The sequence below is a fragment of the Drechmeria coniospora genome, chromosome 01 (assembly GCF_001625195.1).
Source record: "Drechmeria coniospora strain ARSEF 6962 chromosome 01, whole genome shotgun sequence".
Lineage (NCBI taxonomy): Eukaryota > Fungi > Ascomycota > Sordariomycetes > Hypocreales > Ophiocordycipitaceae > Drechmeria > Drechmeria coniospora.
Window position 1 is genome coordinate 4,593,702 of NC_054389.1, and position 18,507 is coordinate 4,612,208.

At 53.4% G+C, this 18,507-nt stretch overlaps 6 protein-coding genes and 2 non-coding genes across 8 annotated transcripts; 6 read left to right on the forward strand and 2 right to left on the reverse strand.

Moving 5' to 3' along the window:
- Positions 1-582: 582 nt before the first annotated feature.
- On the forward strand, positions 583-1,907 carry DCS_01118 (uncharacterized protein; the record flags this gene model as incomplete). Its single annotated transcript, XM_040798453.1, has 2 exons — positions 583-970; positions 1,051-1,907. 2 exons carry the CDS (start codon positions 583-585, stop codon positions 1,905-1,907), a joined length of 1,245 nt encoding a protein of 414 aa, XP_040659336.1.
- Positions 1,908-2,490: 583 nt separating this feature from the next.
- Positions 2,491-3,334, reverse strand: DCS_01119 (Golgi apparatus membrane protein tvp-23; the record flags this gene model as incomplete). The annotated part of the gene is made up of 4 exons (XM_040798454.1): positions 2,491-2,648; positions 2,748-3,031; positions 3,097-3,142; positions 3,241-3,334. 4 exons carry the CDS (start codon positions 3,332-3,334, stop codon positions 2,491-2,493), a joined length of 582 nt encoding a protein of 193 aa, XP_040659337.1.
- Positions 3,335-4,702: 1,368 nt separating this feature from the next.
- DCS_01120 (citrate lyase subunit beta) lies at positions 4,703-5,599 on the forward strand (the record flags this gene model as incomplete). Its single annotated transcript, XM_040798455.1, has 1 exon — positions 4,703-5,599. One exon carries the CDS (start codon positions 4,703-4,705, stop codon positions 5,597-5,599), a length of 897 nt encoding a protein of 298 aa, XP_040659338.1.
- Positions 5,600-6,471: 872 nt separating this feature from the next.
- Positions 6,472-6,587, reverse strand: DCS_r12. Its single transcript, XR_005881871.1, has one exon. It is a non-coding gene; the product is annotated as a 5S ribosomal RNA (ribosomal RNA).
- A 453-nt stretch (positions 6,588-7,040) lies between these two features.
- DCS_01121 (uncharacterized protein) lies at positions 7,041-8,064 on the forward strand (the record flags this gene model as incomplete). The annotated part of the gene is made up of 3 exons (XM_040798456.1): positions 7,041-7,322; positions 7,725-7,815; positions 7,877-8,064. The coding sequence occupies 3 exons, from the start codon at positions 7,041-7,043 to the stop codon at positions 8,062-8,064; spliced, it is 561 nt and encodes a 186-aa protein (XP_040659339.1).
- A 1,080-nt stretch (positions 8,065-9,144) lies between these two features.
- On the forward strand, positions 9,145-11,210 carry DCS_01122 (Homocitrate synthase, mitochondrial; the record flags this gene model as incomplete). The annotated part of the gene is made up of 13 exons (XM_040798457.1): positions 9,145-9,286; positions 9,403-9,575; positions 9,628-9,806; positions 9,859-9,950; positions 10,144-10,164; positions 10,216-10,320; positions 10,376-10,394; positions 10,448-10,568; positions 10,632-10,663; positions 10,714-10,742; positions 10,809-10,865; positions 10,925-11,030; positions 11,102-11,210. 13 exons carry the CDS (start codon positions 9,145-9,147, stop codon positions 11,208-11,210), a joined length of 1,185 nt encoding a protein of 394 aa, XP_040659340.1.
- Positions 11,211-14,083: 2,873 nt separating this feature from the next.
- On the forward strand, positions 14,084-14,178 carry DCS_t5. The gene has a single exon. It is a non-coding gene; the product is annotated as a tRNA-Arg (tRNA).
- Positions 14,179-17,177: 2,999 nt separating this feature from the next.
- On the forward strand, positions 17,178-18,167 carry DCS_01123 (cold response protein 2; the record flags this gene model as incomplete). Its single annotated transcript, XM_040798458.1, has 5 exons — positions 17,178-17,197; positions 17,319-17,391; positions 17,569-17,675; positions 17,775-18,013; positions 18,088-18,167. The coding sequence occupies 5 exons, from the start codon at positions 17,178-17,180 to the stop codon at positions 18,165-18,167; spliced, it is 519 nt and encodes a 172-aa protein (XP_040659341.1).
- Positions 18,168-18,507: the final 340 nt, after the last annotated feature.

Below are 18,507 nucleotides of genomic sequence, written 5' to 3' on the forward strand. Positions count from 1 at the left end.
GACATGTATTCGTCCATCACACACGCAGAGCCAGCCAGTCAGGCCGCAGGTGGGAGGCGGCCTCGTCGAAGCTGATCCCGGCCCGAAGCTGGCACTGCCGCCGACGAATCAGTCTGATATGGCAGACAGGGCTGTCTCGAAGGACTCACATTCGTCGCAGCGTCTCCTCCGACGTCGCTGGCCGTGACCCCTGGCCGGCGAGCTGATTCACATCAACGCCGCACCTGGATCCCCTCTCCTATTCCGCTTGGGTCGTCTCCCCAGCTTTCAGCCCAGCGTTCTGCTCAGCTTCTGGCCCGGCCGCTGGCCAGTCTCCTGGCCCGTCTTACGTGGCATTCTCCTACCTGCACTTGTCACGTCCATCCCTCCTACACCTCCACCTCCATCCCTCCCGCATCTGCTGTCGGCTCTCTGTAATCTCTGATCGCGCGTCCACCCTCTCCATCCCGACCGCCTCTCCTGCGTCCTTGTGGACGTTGCTGCGAGGGGGCGCTATCCGGCGAGCGGAGGCAGGCTGCCCAAGGTGCGAGCAATCGACGAGAAAGGGCTGGCATCACGGGCATCACGCTTCAGCGTGCGGGAATGGACGGATCGGGATCCAAGGAAGTCGTCGGCAATGGGCGCTTCCCAGCAGAAGTCTCCTTAACAGTCATTGTCGCAGCAGCACTGCCATCGGGACCGCCAACGGGACCGCCAACAGTGCCGGCTGTTCCCCCCTCGCCCTCGCCCTCGCCGTCAACCTCGACTGCCGTCATCCGCTTTGGCATCAATGACCAGCCTACCGATCGCATATTTTCCGTCAATGAGAGTCCCGATAGAGTCTTCACATACCGTGCCGCCAACAACACCGTCAAGCTGCAGAGGGTCAGCTGGCACTTCAAGAAGGATGAGACGAGCAGCTACACCGAGATCGACGGGGTGCGCATACCTCTCGGATTGTTGCCGGCAGGCTCACATTACTTCCGCAATGGTAGGTCTCGTCAAATATTCTCCCTGTCGACTGGTCTCCTGCACTGCGATGGACCCAGCTGACACCACCAACACCGATAGTCGAGCCCGACAGGGTGACGTTAGTGTTCGATTCGCTGAGGCGGCAAACCAACCCTTCCAGTCAAGGAACTGCCGAGCAGGTGGAAGACGCCGGCGACGGCCAAGCACTCGGCAAAGAGATGGTCCTACGCATCGACTGGCTGTGCGGGAATGTCATGGGTCGTTCGCAATCCGGCATCTTCACCGTCACCGAAGGCGTACATCCGTTCGATCCAAACCTAACATCAGCCGTCGAAAGGTGGCTACGTAGTGGCAACGGCTTGGCTGGCGTCGACACCATCCTGGACCCCGCAATTTCAACCGCCGAAGCGCCTGCCGCCAGCTCTTCTGCTCTCGGTTCAGTCCCAAGCGGGAATCCCGACCACGGGCCTTCCGTCTCGCCCGAGGGCAGCACAAAGAACGCCGGCGGCGGCGGCCTTGCCACGGGCGCCATCGTCGGCATTGTCTTGGGAGGTGCCATCGCCTTGATCCTCATCGCCGCCCTCGTCTTCATGCTGCTTCGTCGTCGTCGTCGTCGTCATCGTCGTCAACACGCCGACACCGCGGCCGATGCGCTCAAGCATGACAAGGAGATGCACACGGCGCCCGCCGTCGACTCGCCGAGATTGCCCTACTCGGAACATGATCACACGCCGCACGACGGCTCCGTCGCCCCGGAGGACGGCGCCATCTTGGCACCGCACCGCGTCGAGCGTGGTGGTCACCTGCCGACGCCGACGGCGCATAACGCAGCCCATGGTGTATCCCGCACCGTCGCTCACCTGGTCGAGGAGGGAATGACGCCGGAAGAGATCAGGCGTCTGGAGGAGGAGGAACGGCATCTGGATGACGAGATTGAGCGCTCCGCGAGGAGGTAGGGGGTCTGGCCATGGTCGTGTAGCTTGCCCGATTCTCGCAGCGATGACGAGGGTCATACCCGCCTTCGCACGCGTTCTGCGCGCCATCACTTCCGTTTTGCGCTTGCGACTGTTGGAATTTCCTGTTGGCGTCGTCCTCGGCGTTTTCCTGTCATGGGCAGGCACCCGTCGCTCGATCCTGTGTGCCGCCTCCCAGCATGCAGCCGAGTTCCACGCTTTGCCCGTATTTCTCGACAGAGCACTTTGGTTCGGTGGGCTCAAGGGTTGCTCTCGGGGCCCCCTTCCATAACCTGCGTCACCGGAGGCATGTTCACGATATAAATGTCCCGCATCATGTCGTGCGCTTTGCATTGGCCGGCCCGAGTAGTGTACATGCAATGCCGCGCCTCTCGATCTTCCAGACTGGCAGCTCAACAGCGCCGACGTCAGCAGGGTCCGCTGTGCCCCTTGCAACACACCCGCACCTGCACCCCCTTTCGGCAGCATAACTATAACTCCTCCTAGTCCGTTGACATCTTGCCACTTCGCCTGCATGGCTTCCCGAAACGACCATTTTCTGCGGACGGGGCGACGAATCGCCAGCTCAGTTGCGAGTGAGAAAGCGGCTGAACATGTTGCTCGCGATGCTGCCCGCCAGGTTTGTCGTGCCGAGGGCGCTTCCGGCCAGATTAGACGCCTGGCCAAACTTGTCGCAGCGGGAGAAGGCAAGGGTGTTCATGATAGTGAGGACGAGGGCGATGACTGTCGCTTCCTGTCAGCCCGAAGCCGCGTCCGGAAGATGGGGGAGACCCGCGGAGGAGAGGAAGGGGAGGGGGGCGAGCCGAGCGTGGCACGACGCACCGACAAGAGGCAGCCACAAAAACTGGAGGCGCACGAGGGCCAAGATGGCCAGCAGGAGCCACAGGACGGGCTGGAGGTAGAGGGCGAGCCAGAAGAAGCGCGAGTCTGTGCTGTTGACAATCTTCGTGGCCGGGTCGCTGCTCTCAAACACCCACTGGGACTCGCCCGTCTGCGAGTTGACCTCGTTCCACCAGCGCAGTCCGACGAGGCGGCGGCCGGCGATGTTCTTGAGGTAGTAGAAGTCGGCGGCGAGGAGGAGTATGGTGATGATGAAGATCATGATCCTGAGAGGGTGGCGCCCGTCAGCCTGGGGGGCGATCATGGAAACGGGCCGGGTGGGAAGACGCACATGCTATGTATGATCCAGAGGCCGAGAAAGTATATCAAGACGCTTGCTACAGGCAAACCCCGTCAGTTTTGTCCACTTCCTTCTGCTCGCCTTGTCCCGCCGCCGAGTGTCTGGGAGGATGGGGAAGTGAATCATGGCACGTACATATCCTGAAAGCCAGGAACGTCAAGAGGGTGATGGGATGCGAGCTCAGCCGCCAGCTCAGCGCGCCGGGGTTGTTGTTCTGCGCCGCGTCCATGTTTCGAGGTTCTGCGTACGGGTAGGATGCGTACAACTGGCTCTCTCCTCGAGCTCTCTTTATTTTCTTCCTTTATTCTTCGCTCTTTCTTCTCGTCTTCCTTCTGTCCCTTGACGTCCGCCCGATTCCGCTGGAGTCGCTCTCGCTCGGTAGGTACGGACAAGGATCGTCGATGCCGTCATTCGCTGTGGGCTCAGCGATCGGCGGGTAGAATGCGCACACGCAACGATGAGAGGGGGAGGGAAGGTCGGCGTTTCGTGTTCGTGTTGTCGTCGGAAAGGGATGCGGAAGCTGTCGTCGTGTTCACAACTAGTACAGATATGATTGCTGGTAGCTCACGTACTGTACAGTATCCTGCTAGTAGAGGGCTTGATGCGGGTAGTAATCAGTGGAGCCAGCTGCGTATCATGTGCCAGACACGCACTGTACAAGTCATGATTAAGTAAGGTACATAAGTAGTAGCTGTTTGCTGTACTCCGAACTGTAAGTATTAATTAATTACTCCGTACTCCGTACGGAGTACTAAGTACTTACTTAAGTACGTACCAATGGGTGGAGTGTATGCAAGTATCAAGTATTACCCGCAAGTATCTTCAGAAACTACTGTACAGTAATACTCCGTACTAGTAGTCATATGTATCGCTACAGTGCACCGTGCACCTAAGTACGCCTACTTAAGCCTACTAAGTACTGTACATGTACATGTATAAACGTACTTCCTTAAAGTACGTAAGTACACCGTCTTTATGTCCTAGTACTTGTAATTGTACGCTACGAAGTGCTGTATTTACCCGCACAAGACTCTGGAGCTGATCAGGCGCTAGACCTATACCGTTCTGTCCCGTAGGGGAGAACCTGTGCTTTGGTGATGATATTGCTGCACTGTGTAAATTTAAAACTGCATACTCCATATTAATTATTGCGTATCCCAATGTGTACTTTGGTGCGAAAGTGGTCATATTGTTGATTATTACGGAGTAGTTCTTGACTCTTCTCTGCTCAGACTGGCGAGACTCAACATCATCATCTCCTCCATCTACTCCAACTCTTGAGGAATGATTGTTTTTCCAGCCATTGAACGCCTAGTGGCAACTTGCTTCGCTTCGGAGTTCAAGTCGCATTTCACAACTTGATGCCTGCACGTTCGAGGCCCGCTCCATATTCGACTCTCATCATTCATTCCCTTCGACGCTCGACGGCGCAGAAGCGGACAGCCTGGTGGTAATCATGGCCGCAGCAGCGTCAGTGGCCTCCATACTCCGACGCTCTCTCCTATACGGTACCCTCCCTCCACTTCCGTCGCCGGCATCTCGTCCCTGTTTCCCGCATTCGCTGACTCCTCTCTCAGTACCTGCCTCGTCTTCGAGGATGCTCACCAAGTCCCTGGGCCTCACGTCTGACAACATAACGTACGACCTCGAAGACTCCGTCACACCCTCCCTCAAGCGCGCCGCTCGCTCGCAGCTCAAGTCTCACCTCGACGCGCTCGCCTCTCGTCCCCAATCCGTCGGCGAGCTAGCCGTCCGTGTCAACGCCGTATCCACGGCGTTTGCGCTCGACGACCTGACCGCCCTCGCCTCCGTCCCGGCTGTCGATGCCATCGTCGTGCCAAAGGTAGAGTCCGCGGCAGATCTGACGTTTGTGACGGATGTCCTTCGACACGTTGCGCCAAAACGTCACGTCTTCGGGTCCGACAATCCCGTCAAGGTCGTCGCCCTCATCGAATCCGCCCGGGCCATCATGGACCTCGCCAGCATATGCAAGGCGTCTCCCTATCTCAGCGGTCTCATCTTCGCCGCCGAAGACTTCGCCCTCGACCTCTCCATCACCCGTACGCCATCATTGACCGAGTTCCTCTACGCCCGGTCGGCAATCGTCACGGCTGCCCGCGCAGCCTCTCTTCCCAGCACGATCGACCTTGTGTGCACCTCGTACAAAGGTGACGAGGGGCTGAAGAGGCTGGAACAGGAGTGCGCCGGTGGCAAGTCGATGGGCTTCAACGGCAAGCAATGCATCCACCCGGACCAAGTCAAGACTGTCCAACGAATGTTTGCCCCAGGGGAGCAGGAGGTTGAGTGGGCAGTCAGGGTTCTCGTTGCGGATGAAAAGGCTGCTGCCTCTGGTCGAGGCGCCTGGACGCTCGACGGCAAGATGATAGACGCCCCCGTCGTCGCCAAAGCCCGCGCTGTCGTCGCCAAAGCTGAGCGGTGTGCCCAGGATGTCGAGGGATTGCGAATCAAATGGAAAAATCAAGCTCCAGAGTGAGCTGAATGGTACACTGAACCTCCACAAGAAAATGTCTGGGTATTGCTGCATGCGCTACGAGACTCGTCACACGCTGCGAACACCATGTCGAGCTGATCACCATGTAGGTCAGCTCAAAAGAAGGGAAGCACCGTGATGGCGTTGGCTGCCAGGACGGACGCAGAACCCAACGCTTGCCGTGGTGTCTTTCTACATAGGCTTGGTGCATATTTGGGACAGGCCCGGCGCGACCTCGCATGGCGTCATGGCCAACAATTATCTGTCTGAACTCATTTCAGACCAGTATTCCATCATCTCATATGCGCCACTCGGGGCTAGATGAGACGGTGCGCAACTCACACATTCAGCCGAGCAGTTGTCCGTCTCACAGAAACACCGCAGACGCCGCCTCCTGCAAGCGAACGGAACCTATGATACAGCCAGCCTCCTCTCGTTTTTGACCTCGCGCATTGGCTTGGCGTTACTAGATGGACACTCTTACCTTGTAGTATCCCAATCACAGTGCATTGATATTGAGACTGGCAACACCCGTGGGAGGGATATCCACACAACGGCCAGCGCTCGCATGGATCAAGGTGTCCTCGGCACCTCGTTTTCTCCGTCTCGTGACCTTTCGTTTCCCTGAACCAGCCGACGAACACCAAAGACATGCGGAATCAGTGTCCAAGGAGCGTGTTGGAAAGTGGATGGGGCATTAGCCTTAGGTATGCTGTAACAACAGGAGTTATGCTTCTTCGAGAGTTCAGCCCTCTAGTGACCAGAGTGACTATCTGTCCATGATGCCAACGGCAAAAGTTTATCGACTTCTGTACAAAGTACTGTTGTTGTCTATGGAGTACATGTACCTACCAAAAAGTAGGATAGAGCAAAAAAACATACAACAGCCGGTGTTCGCTGATCGTCACCGACTCAACTACTAATCTGCCGGTTAGTGGCTTGACGTGTGGAGAGCAGACGGGATCCAGTATTTTCCACTACCTATGGTCGTATGTACTCGTACGGGGCCTAGAGACGTTTATATGTCCTCTATGGAGCACTGAGGGGCACCAAAAAAAACATACAACAGCTGGTGTTCGCTCATCATCACCGACTCAACTACTAATCTGCCAGTCAGTGGCTTGACGTGTACTTAGAGAGCAGACGGTGTTTCTTGCTTTCTAGCGAACCTGATCCGATCTTTTACCGAGACCCGCCTTTCCGGTGCGGTCAAGCTCCCTATCCGTCCCCGTTCCGGACTGTCTCGAGTTTCCACTGTTTCCGAGCTCCGGTCCCGGTCCTAACCTGCAAGCGCCGAATACCTCATGGGGAGATGCAGCTTCAGCTTTTTGAACCATGCGCCATTGAGAGTTGCAACAAATTCACCCTCTTTGAATCAGATCGTTGTCTAGAACAACTTGACTATCTGTGCAAAGAGTGCCTTAGAACAAGCAGTATCACGATTATGGAGCACTTCGCACCGCATGGAAATATGCTGCGGCCGACGAATGGGACTCTCCAGACGACTACAAGGTCGTCCTCGATTGTGCCGAAGAAATACGAAGGGGAGTGCGCCCCCCCAGATCTGGTCATTCTCGACGACGAGTTTTCCATCATCGACCGTGTCAACGGCAAAACATTGATCAACATGGTGATCGACCATGCGGAACTCAAGCACAAGAATGACGGAAAGAATGCATCTATTAATGAATTCTTCGACATATTTCGAGAATTTTTTTGCAAGCGGGTAGCAGCCAGAATATACTCAAATTCTCGCTCTTCGCAAATTGATCGGATGAACGTCTATCATCAAGTCGCACGCAAGTTCCAGGAAGCCGGGATTTCACAACACGCAATTTTTTTCTTGTATAGCATACTGGAAAAAGCGACTTGCAGATTCTCGGGGATTCCTCGCGACTGGAAGATATGAAGATATCCTGCCTAGCGACGATTAATGCATTTTTTTTACTCTACCTCTACCGTCGCCAGAAGATTGATCCACCGCCTGGACTTAACCACTTCCCCCTCCGCCTGGAAATTCTGTTCCCCGTCCGATTTCCACTCCATCCACTCTGTGACCGAAACCATCAGGCACTAGTCGATTGTCAGCAGACACAGCTGTGGCTTGAAGCGTTTGATAACATGTCAGTCGGTCGAGAGTCGAGGGCCTGAATGGGAACCAGTGAAGCTTGCGGCAATTCCGCAAAAGACAATTACCAGTTTCTTTGACAAGTTGGAAGGTAAGTTTAATATTGGCTACGGCATTGATGCCGGCATTGCTAATGGAACTTTTTGTACCAGGGCCCTTCCTCAATCGAAAATGGAGTGCTGCCGACAAAGACAACGACGCCGGCCGGGTTCCACAGCCGTGGCCTTGCGAGTTTGCGCCCCACGACATTGAGTCCAGGTTCGAGGCCAGCGACGACAGGGACGACGGCTTGGAGGGTCGAGACGATGACGCCTACGAGGACTATGAGGGCTTCGAATGAACAATATTTACAAGGACTTCTGCCTGCCTAGGAGTGAGGGTAGCCGTCTAGAACGTCACTCATCTCCATATATGCTCTCTCTCTGTCTCGCACACATACGTACACAGAATGCCTAAGTACATTCGCCTGTCCCAAGGGCTTTTGGTAGGTAGACCATCTTGATCTTTGCTTGCCCAAATAAATAGTACGTAAGTAAAACCAATTTTGGGGCAGCGAGGGCAATTAAGTACTTCTCGCGCGCGCTTGCGAGGTGTTCTGTGCTCCGCTCGTGCTTACCTAATCATTTGCCGCCCCAAAACAGCTGAGGCTGTAATACGAAGTACTGTACGGAGTACGGAGTACTCCTCGTACGGAACACAAATATGCCGTCTCGTACTCCGTACAGAGTACCTAAGTAAGTACAAGTGGAGCCCCACCCCGCCACTAACTGCTGGCTCCGAAGCCGGGCTGACTTACGGAGTACCAAAACCAATTTTGGGGCAGCGAGGGCAATTATGACACACTATACTCCGTACGCTGTGTTCTTCAATAGGAGCATACGTAATGACAAACGAAGTATTGATTCTTCTATGAAAGAGATTCTGACCACAGTGGCCATTTCCAATGAACGTTTTCCCTACTTTGGGCCTACTCGGAACACAGTGGCCACTTGTTGCCCCTAGTGTGGGAGCCTTCTTGGATTAACATTAATCCGAGCCCTTATGCAACTAATCAATCAATTAGGGCGACACATTACTTCTCGCGCGCGCTTGCGAGGTTTTCTGTGCTCCGCTCGTGCTTACCTGATCATTGGCCGCCCCAAACAGCTAAGGTTACAGTATACAAGTAAGCTGTCTCGTACCTACAAGTGGAGCCCCACCCCGCCACTAACTGCTGGCTCCGAAGTCGGGCTGATTCACCAGGTGTCCAAAAGCCTCCGAGGGAAAGTGTGGAAAATCTCGACCATACTCTCGACAACACACACACCGTCGACCACACTTGCGGCCACACACTGAATTTCCAATTCCCATCTCGACAGTAGTCCCCAGTGCCAATTGAGTCTCCAGTCCATCGAATTCGACTTTGCGAGCGACATTCGCCATGTGCGGCACCGAAAACGAAGCGGCCGACCCGGCCCCCAACGATGCCCACCCCGGCCAGAACAACAGCACTGCATCGTCCATCATGTATCAGCGCGTTGACGATTACATTTCCAACGTATCTCGCTACAAGATTATTGAAAGTATGCAAAAATTCAAGCGGGGCCATGACGGCTCCCTCCCTCTACCCCCAGCCCAACCTCGGGCCCCGTCCCGTGGGACTCTAGGGAGATGTCAGTCAATTAATATATCTATGCAGGCACGCTTCGCGAAGGAGATCAATTCATAAATAGCTTCTTCACCACCGAGATCAAGTGCAAGATCGCAACAATGCTTAGCAACTTCGGCGTTGATTATATCGAAGTAACTTCGCCAGCGAGTTCTCCCCAGTCGTTCGAGGACTGCAAGACTATTTGCAAGCTTGGCTTGAAGGTTAGTGCCCTGCAATATATTACTTTAGAGCAAACACTTAATCGTCATTTAGTCCAAAATTCTCACACATGTGCGATGCAATATGGAAGACGCCAAGAAGGCTGTGGAGTGTGGTGTTGATGGCGTCGATCTCGTTATCGGAACTTCGAGCTTGCTGCGCCAATATAGCCATGGCAAAAGCATGGAAATCATCCAAAAGAGTGCTCTTGAGGTCATTGAATATGTCAAGAGGTAAGTTTTGACACAAAGCTCGTGCTAACTTGAAGACTTATACCTATAACAGCCAAGGAATCGAAGTACGCTTCTCCTCCGAAGACTCATTCCGCTCTGATCTTGTCGACCTCCTTACTCTCTATAAGGCTGTCGACAAGGCTGGTGTTGACCGAGTGTATGTCTTATTGCCCTAATATGAATGGCGATCGATTGGTATACTAATGGCAGTAGTGGAATCGCTGATACAGTTGGAGGAGCTACTCCGAGAATGGTCTATGATCTCGTTAGGACACTCCGAGGCAAGTTGGCGAACTTTGTCGATCCGACTTTTGGCTAACCTGAGTGATGCTTCCAGGTGTGGTTTCCTGTGACATTGGTACGTAGTTGGATGTCCTAGCCTTCAAAATGGTCTACTAATAAGGAAAAGAAACGCATTTCCATGACGATACCGGCTGCGCAGTCGCGAATGCTATAACTGCCCTCGAGGCTGGTGCTTCGTTGGTTGACACGAGCGTCCTCGGTATTGGAGAGAGTGTGTATCCCTCCTGTGCTGGCGTTATTGTTGTTGCTGACTTGTTCGCTTTCAGGGAATGGCATTACGCCCCTGTAAGTTTTAACTGCATTATAAAGCCTGGAAGGCGACTAATAGCGGAGAAAAGCGGTGCCCTGATGGCTCGTATGGTTGTGACTTCTCCGGAGTATACTAAATCGAAGTATAATCTCAAGTTACTTCGCGAGATAGACGAGTATGTTGCTTCTGTTGTGCAAGTGAATATTCCAGTAAGTAACTCTATCCGGATGACCGATTTAACAAACTTCAGTTACTAATATTGAAACCCATAGTTCAACAACCCTATTACTGGTTTCTGTGCATTGTGAGTTGCCCATTAGTTATTACATGGAAACCTAGCTAACTCCGTGTTAGCACGCACAAGGCTGGGATTCACGCCAAGGGTTAGACGACCCCTATAATAAGCGTCCTGCTTCTCTTGTAATTTTGCTTTTTATTCTAACTTCTAGCAGCGATTCTTGCGAACCCCTCGACCTACGAGATCATTGACCCTGCCCTGTTTGGATGTATGTTACCATCTATTGCCCTCCAAACTCCCTAGGCGCGTAACAACTAACGATGATAGTGACTCGATACGTCTCATTTTCCTCCAGAATCACCGGCTGGAATGCCGTGAAATCTCGAGTCGAGCAACTGGGATACAATCTGTCGGATGATCAAATCAAGGAAATGTAAGTCTCTATCTCAGCAGTCCACGAGAGCGAATTAAGGCGGGGGACCCGCGCTAATCAATTGCCAATAGTACCGCTATGATCAAGCAGTTGGGCGATGTCCGTCCGCTTGCTGTTGAAGACGCGGATTCCGTGATCCACTCGTATCATCTGAACCAGCAGGAGAAGAAGGCTACTTAAAGGGTGTTAGAATTAGATGTTGCGGATGCGATGGGTAAAGATGTCTTATGGGGCGTTAAAGTTTAGATGTTACGGATGCGATGGGAGAGATATATTAGTCCACCACTCGTTTTATAATTGCTGTCTTGGGCGACGATTATACAATTAATTGCTAGGTACGGAGTACGTTGCCGTTACAAAAGTGTTTACGCTCGTAGAGTTCATGATTGAGGTGATGATGCAAAGTCCGATTGACATTGGTAGTTGTTACTACTTAAATCTGCGGTGCCGGCATAGAATAGTTCGGTTCAGAATGCCCGTTATTGCCTGCAACGCTTGCAACGCCGGGTTGTGACGGCACCGTCTGCAACGCCTGTGACTGTACTGTCTACAACGCCTGTGATGGCACGGCCTGCAACGCCCCTGACGGCACTGTCTACAACGCCAGCGCTTCAAAACACACATAAGAGCGTTTTCCCTGATACCCAGCAACAGCAATGCGTTTGGCATATGGATTCCAACGTTCGAGCTCGAATTCGATCAGAGTGGCAGGACCCCCATAGTGGCACCAACGCCCGCGCCGCATCGTGAGATCAGAAGCTAGACCTCACACACACATCAATAGATTGACTGTTCTGTGACCCAACTACGATAACCTTATCGAGATAACCCTGACTGAATCGGGATACCGTTAGACAGCAGAAGTAACTGTGACCCCGCAGGTCTGACAGATTTCGCCCTCTCTTGGAGGCTGATAGATCAGAATGATGATCCTTTAGCATTGCCCAATCCTAGCGGTCGCTGCCGCGCCATTGCAACAACTCGTACTGCACAACTTGAAAACTAAATAGAAACGAGCTAACATGAACTTTGGAAGGCACTGATTTATCATGTCCCTAGAGCGTAACATCATCCATGATGTGGGTGTGGGTGAGCGTATTGTTCTGGTGGCCGTGTCTGTCGGTGGGATATCGCTGACGTACAAGTATGCAGCGGGAGGCAAACGGTGTGCGGTTCCGTTTTGGCCGTTGGTTGGCTGAAAAGAAGGTAGGGGCCCGGTAGGGCCGTTGTCGCGGGAGGTGAACATGGTTAAAGAGCTGGACGGGATTCAGTATTTTCCACTGCCTATGATCGTATGTACCCGTTTTCATCTTCGAGATTCTTATATATTTGTTCTCTAGAGTATTTCGGGAACCAAAATAAGTACATGTGTACTTGCTTGCATACACAGCATCAATAGTGGAATACATCATGTGTAAATATACGGAGCCTCTTGTTCGCTATATGAACCTGGGCCGGTGGTTTGCCCACCAGTCCTGTCCTGCTGTTACGTCCCTGCCTCCGCTCCGGGGTTGCGTTTCTTGGCCGACATGTACGCGTCCGTTGTATCTTCAACGTTTCTTGCTCCGGCTCCAGCGCGGGCTCCATTCCCCCTTGGACTCTGCCACGAGCCTGCAATGCCGACGAAGAACAACGCGTTGATTTGTCTCTCGATGCCCTCCAACATTTCGGGGGTGATCCCACCGATACGGACGTCTGTATTCGAGGAAGCACGCAACAATAGTTCCAGGGGATGTACAGGGTGACGAGCCCCGGGGTGTCTTTTTATTCTATTTATATGAGCAAACACTGAATCTAAAAACTTAATGTAGTCGAATCGGTTGGTGGGTTGATCTGGGTGGTATAATCGCCATGCCCAAGGCTACAACGCATCATTTGCTGCAGCAGACCTTTTTTGTTACCGCAAACCTGCTTCTACAGCATACCCTATGGCCTCAGTATATCTATTGCTGCAGTACCTGCTGTCGTGACCGCCTCTCGCCTGGCTAGCATTTCACCATTCGCACCCACCGCTACAACGTTGCTTACGCAGAGCGAACTACCTTAGCCAAGACATCCTGGAAGTCATGTTGCGTCAGGTACTGTAGTCAAAGGGAACTCCCTTTAAGCATTTATTAACCGCATGCTGAGAATTTGGCGAGTGTACATTGGCAAAAAGAAGAGTCGTCGACAAAAATAATGTGGCAAGACAAAGTAGATGATGCGTTCGCTCGAAGCATTGATGCTCGCCTACACTTGACCAGCCACGAACACCACAACGAAACAAGTCGGTGCACAACAGCGGATATGTTTGCCTAGCTACAGCAGACTAACTTCCATTCAACTCGCAATTCTCCGGGATACGTCGATAAAGCCGGTTGTGTGAGTGACCAGCACCGAAGCCTCCCATCTCGACACTGACAGTCCTCACGCTACTCAGGACATCCCGGGGTATGACTGAATGATTACCCTCCACGGCGCCGTGGTCATGACTAGTAGCCACGCCCCCTCTGCTGCATCATTTCACAGCACCACGTCGCTGGAGCGGAAGACCGATTTTCACCACCGCGTGGTTCCCACTATATCGCCAATACTTCACTGCATACCATTGCACGACAGCTCTGTTTCGCACATATTCGCTTAACGTCGGCTTCGATTTCCTACAGCATCCGTTACGAGCGTCGATTGCACGAAAATATTCTAGTCTCGTTGACACCATACCAATTTCTGCCCGTCGTCGAAGCTATGACGACTCGCTATCAGACAGACTATTTCTGGCCATCTTCCCCATACATTGATCATGTTGTTGTCGCGGCCATCCTTGAGACTTCTCATCCGTTCTCTCCCTCTCTGCCATATCCTATAGTCTGGACAATGGGCGGATGTTTGCGATTGTTCACACGTTGCTCGTTTGCTGCCTGCATCGAGCGCGGTCAAACCCCACACTGGCGCTGTAAGGCAGGGAGGTCTTCGCAAGGCAACGGGAGCAAATGATTGATGGTATATAGTCTATAATAAGTAGGCCCAAAGTCAACCAGTGCTGTTTGTATGGCTCAACGGTACGAAAAAAATTTGGTGGGCTGTTGCAATGGTAGCAAGTAGACCTCCTATTGCAGTAGACAAGCCGCATCTAAGTCTAAGGTTGTGGGTTCGAGTCCCACGTCCATCGATTATGTACCTCTTTTTTTTGTCCCTTTCCTTGTTCATCATTCATTTGATTTTGCAATGGAAGCAACGCGAATATCGCTCAAGGGACATCATGGCTCCGCACTCCGCACAATGGCTAGCGATCCGCTGGTTTGTGGCCGAACGCGCGGCCGTGCCAGTACACCAAAGCCCCGCTCGACAGGTACGAGTACTTATGAGTATTACCAGCTTCTGCAGTAATACTTGCAGCGCGCGCACCGAGTTGGCGGGCCGTGCCTGCTGATGGGTGAAAGTGCTATTTGGCTCGTTGCAGTCCATCTGTATTATTACTGGTACGGAGTACTAACTTGGAATGCTGGTAATAATAGTATCATTGGTATTACTCCGTACTCCGTAACACCATTGGTGTTCCATCCACAGTCAAGCATGGGAAGCTGTTCCCGTGTCTCGTGCTTGGCTGGCTTCACTCGCAAGCTGGGTCGGGTCGGTCAACGTCATCCGGAACAACACCGGATCAACACCGGATCACACCGTTCTACCTTGCTTGGTGCGCATGGGTCGCCCTGGCATTTATTCACTATTCAACATTCCGTTCGACCTCCCAGCGGGCCCAACATTACTGCGCTTGATCCCGGTCAAGAGAACAATAGGAAGGGACTCGGGAAGGGAAAGGAGAATGTGTTGCGCCATGGTATTTTGCGACCAGTAACATTGAAGGCTGCATTCTCCGTCCCAGGGCCTCGAACACAACTTTGGTCACCATTAAAAACACGCCTTCATCTCCTCACTTTGACCGTCGTCTCTTCCTCGAAGTTTGATCGTGCATGCACGCCCCCAAAAAAGAAGCAGCCGGCGAAAATAGCAGAATTCAGATACCTGATCTGTGGTAGCAGAGCCCAGCATTAAGGAGGCTGTAGATGTTTTCTTGTCGCCTATTGGGACTGCCGCATAACACGAGTAGCAGGTACCGGGTAGGCCCCTAGCTTGCTGGAAATTGTTTAGCAATACACCGTACTGTACCTAGTACCTACAGTTAGTAGTAGCTAATTACTGTACTAGACCTAAGTTTCTTGCAAGTGCTAGCCCCAGTATCCTGCTAGGTTTGAACCCAGGTGTACGTACTGTACTGTGCTTACTAGGTACCTAGTACTTTGGTGCTGGTGCTGAAGCTGGTGCTGGTGCTGTTCGGTAGGTGCACATGTACTGGCCACCACAACTGGGAGGAGTGCGAGTAGGTGTGTTCGTACTCCGTACTTGCAAGTACTGTTAGTTACTGTACAGTACTTGTACTGTGGAGGATTGCGGAGCCTGAGGGTTCGTTTGCAGGGGTGACGGCAACAACGGATGGATACCCTGTAGCTCTATTACTACTTGTCCTCCGCACTGTCACTGGTCAGTGATTAATTACTGACCGGAGCACAAGTCGTACAAGTAAGTACTGTACTGTAAGTATTACCTCTTGGAGCTCTCCAGCTATGACGGCAATCCAAGTACGGCGTACTCTCAGTGTAAGTATTCGGAAACTTGTACAGTACCACCCTCTGACTACAAGTACACTGTGCTGAAGTACAAGTACTTAAGTACGTGCAGTGCAAGTGATATTACTGCAAGCCCACCACCCGCACGCCGTACAGGACTCCGTATGGAGAACTAAAAGTACAGGTATTATTATTTTTGCTGGTACCATCACCACTCACAGGGCCCGCAGGCTCCAAGCACGTTCCGGAGCGCGTTGTACCCAAGAGGTGTAAGTACTAGGTAGGTACTGTAGGTACTAATAGTGCTTCGTGTACAGTAATACGTGTACAAGTATGTGCTGGCGCCGCAAGTATGTAAGTAGTAAGTAGTGCACGCCAGGGCAAGCAAGACCTTTGTCTCGCTCCGGCTGCTAGTACTAGTATTAGTATAGTACTTACTGTAGGGTACGGAGCACTAGGTACCTGAGAGATCTCCGCCGTATGCCTGACCAGTCGACCCTGCAGTGCACACAGATACGCCCTTGAATCCCGTATTTTTTGTTATCGCATAAAGTACGAAGCAAGTACTTGAAACCTACAACATCACCAGCCAAGAGGTTGCCTGCGGCTGGGTACACCGTAGGTTCTGTGCAAGTACCAGCCGCTCGTGTCTCATTGACTGTTGCGCCACCCGTTGTGCCTCCAGCCAGCCAAGGAGGCAGCCGACGAAAAAGAGCGACCGCCTTGTGGATTTTGATGCCCCTTTGTTGGCTCTGGACCCAGCACACAGGACTCTGCTGGCGACCTCAAATACAACGCTAGTTTCGCTGCTGAGTACAGTACGAGTATCCGTACTCCGCACAAACACCCCCAAAACCATGCGGCCGAGGCCTGCTCGCACCGCCGACCGAGGATTCGCGTCCCACGGTAATTACAAGCAAAGTTGACGCAGAAGTACCTGCTGCCTCTAGCCCTAGAGGCTAGGAGGGAATGCCCAATAATAGCAGTAGGTGAACGGAGAACTCCGTACAGTGCACAAGCACAGCTCCGCAGGTTTAGTAGTAGGGAGGTACTATTATTACGGAGTACTTGGGTTAGTATTCAGTCCTATTGTGCAGAGTGGGAGTGAGTACACGTACGCACAAGAACCTACTAGTAGTATAAGTACCTCTTGATACCAGGTGTACACCTACAGTACGGAGTGCTGCAGGTGGTACAAGCGCAGTAGTAATAGGACCCGAGGTATTACTGTGTAGAAACGAGTACGGGTACTTGCGTGCGGTATCATTGCTGGCTGTAATACTTGGGTACCTTAGCAGGTACTGTACTTGCTGTACCTATCGTACCATGACGAGAGGTACAAGGGGAGGTAGGTACCTAGGTACCGTCTTGCCTGTTTTAATCCTTCGCTCTCCCCCGACTTTAATCCTGACATACTCGCTTCACATCTCTCCTTGACGGCCTCGAGCAATCACACAACTTGTTCCGTAGCGCACCAAGCGATCGAGCAGAGAGGAGAAAAAAAAATCACTTCAGGGGAACGAAAGGCAACAACACCTTCGTCATGTCCAAGCTCTTTATCGGGTGCGTCCGTCTCGCCTCGGCCTCGAGCAATCCTGCTCTTCGTCGCCCTCCCCGCCCCCGCCTCTGGCAGCCTGCGATGGCGCGCAAATTGAGAACAAATCACTAACTCGCTCGCGCGTAGCGGCCTCGCCTGGCACACTGATGAGGCCACCCTTCGCCAGAAGTTTGAGGAGTTTGGCGCCGTCGAAGAAGCGGTACGTCCCATGCGCTCATTCCCAGTCTCCCGACACTTGCCCTGCCATTTCCTTCCACGGCGTCACATGCGTGTGCCAATCCGCCCACGATGGGTTTGGCACCGCCCTCGCAGCCCGCTCATCAAGCCGATGCTGTCCGAGCTTGGAGAAAAATTCTAACGTGCCGTCGCTCAAAAGGTCGTCGTCAAGGATCGCGATACCGGCCGCAGCCGTGGCTTTGGCTTTGTGCGATACACCCAAGAGGAGGACGCCGAGAATGCCATCGCGGCCATGAACAACATCGAGTAAGTGACCCCCCCCCCGCATCGTCCCTGCATCGTCCTCGTTGCCCTGCCCACCTCCGACGGTCACGCAAGCCGAAGCCGACGCTCACGCTTCCGTAGGTTTGACGGCCGAACGATCCGCGTGGACAAGGCTTCCGACAACGGCCCTCGCGGCGGCGGCGGCGGATACGGCGGCCGAGGTGGCGGCTTCGGCGGACGAAGCGGTGGCTACGGAGCTCCGATGCAGTACGGTGGTCCGCCTCAGGGTTCCGGCGGCTATGGCGGCGGTCCCCAGCAGGGCTACAACCCTGCGCCCTACGCCCGTGGCGGCTACGCTCCCCAGCCCGGATACCAGCAGGGTACGTTGATTCCCGAGCCTGCGTCGGGTTGCCGACGGTGATGCCCATGCCGGCGTCCGCTAACGACGTCGCAGGAGGATACGGTGCGCCTCCTCAATATGGCTACGGGGATCCCTCCCAGCAGCCCCCTCCCCAGGGAGGTCGAGGGTACTAAATGCCCCGGATGGCCCTAGCTAGCACGACCCCCCCTCGACACGAGCCGTCCTCCCCCGAGGGGCCCGTGTCGTCGGTGGGCGGCACCTTCTGGAGGACCTGACTTGAGCTATCTTCCACCCAGGCCGGCGCGAGCACACTTCGGCGTGGGCGGGACGGAATATTGACAATATGCCAGCACGTTGGTTTGATAATATACCCGGATGTTGCTGTCGATGTCTGGATCGATTATCCAGAGAGTTTGATCGGCGTTCTCGACTGCAGGAAGGTGTGAGAGCTGGGGCCATGTTCTTTTCCTTCGTTCTCTCTGTTTCCGTATCAACTCTTGCTTGTTCGTTTTG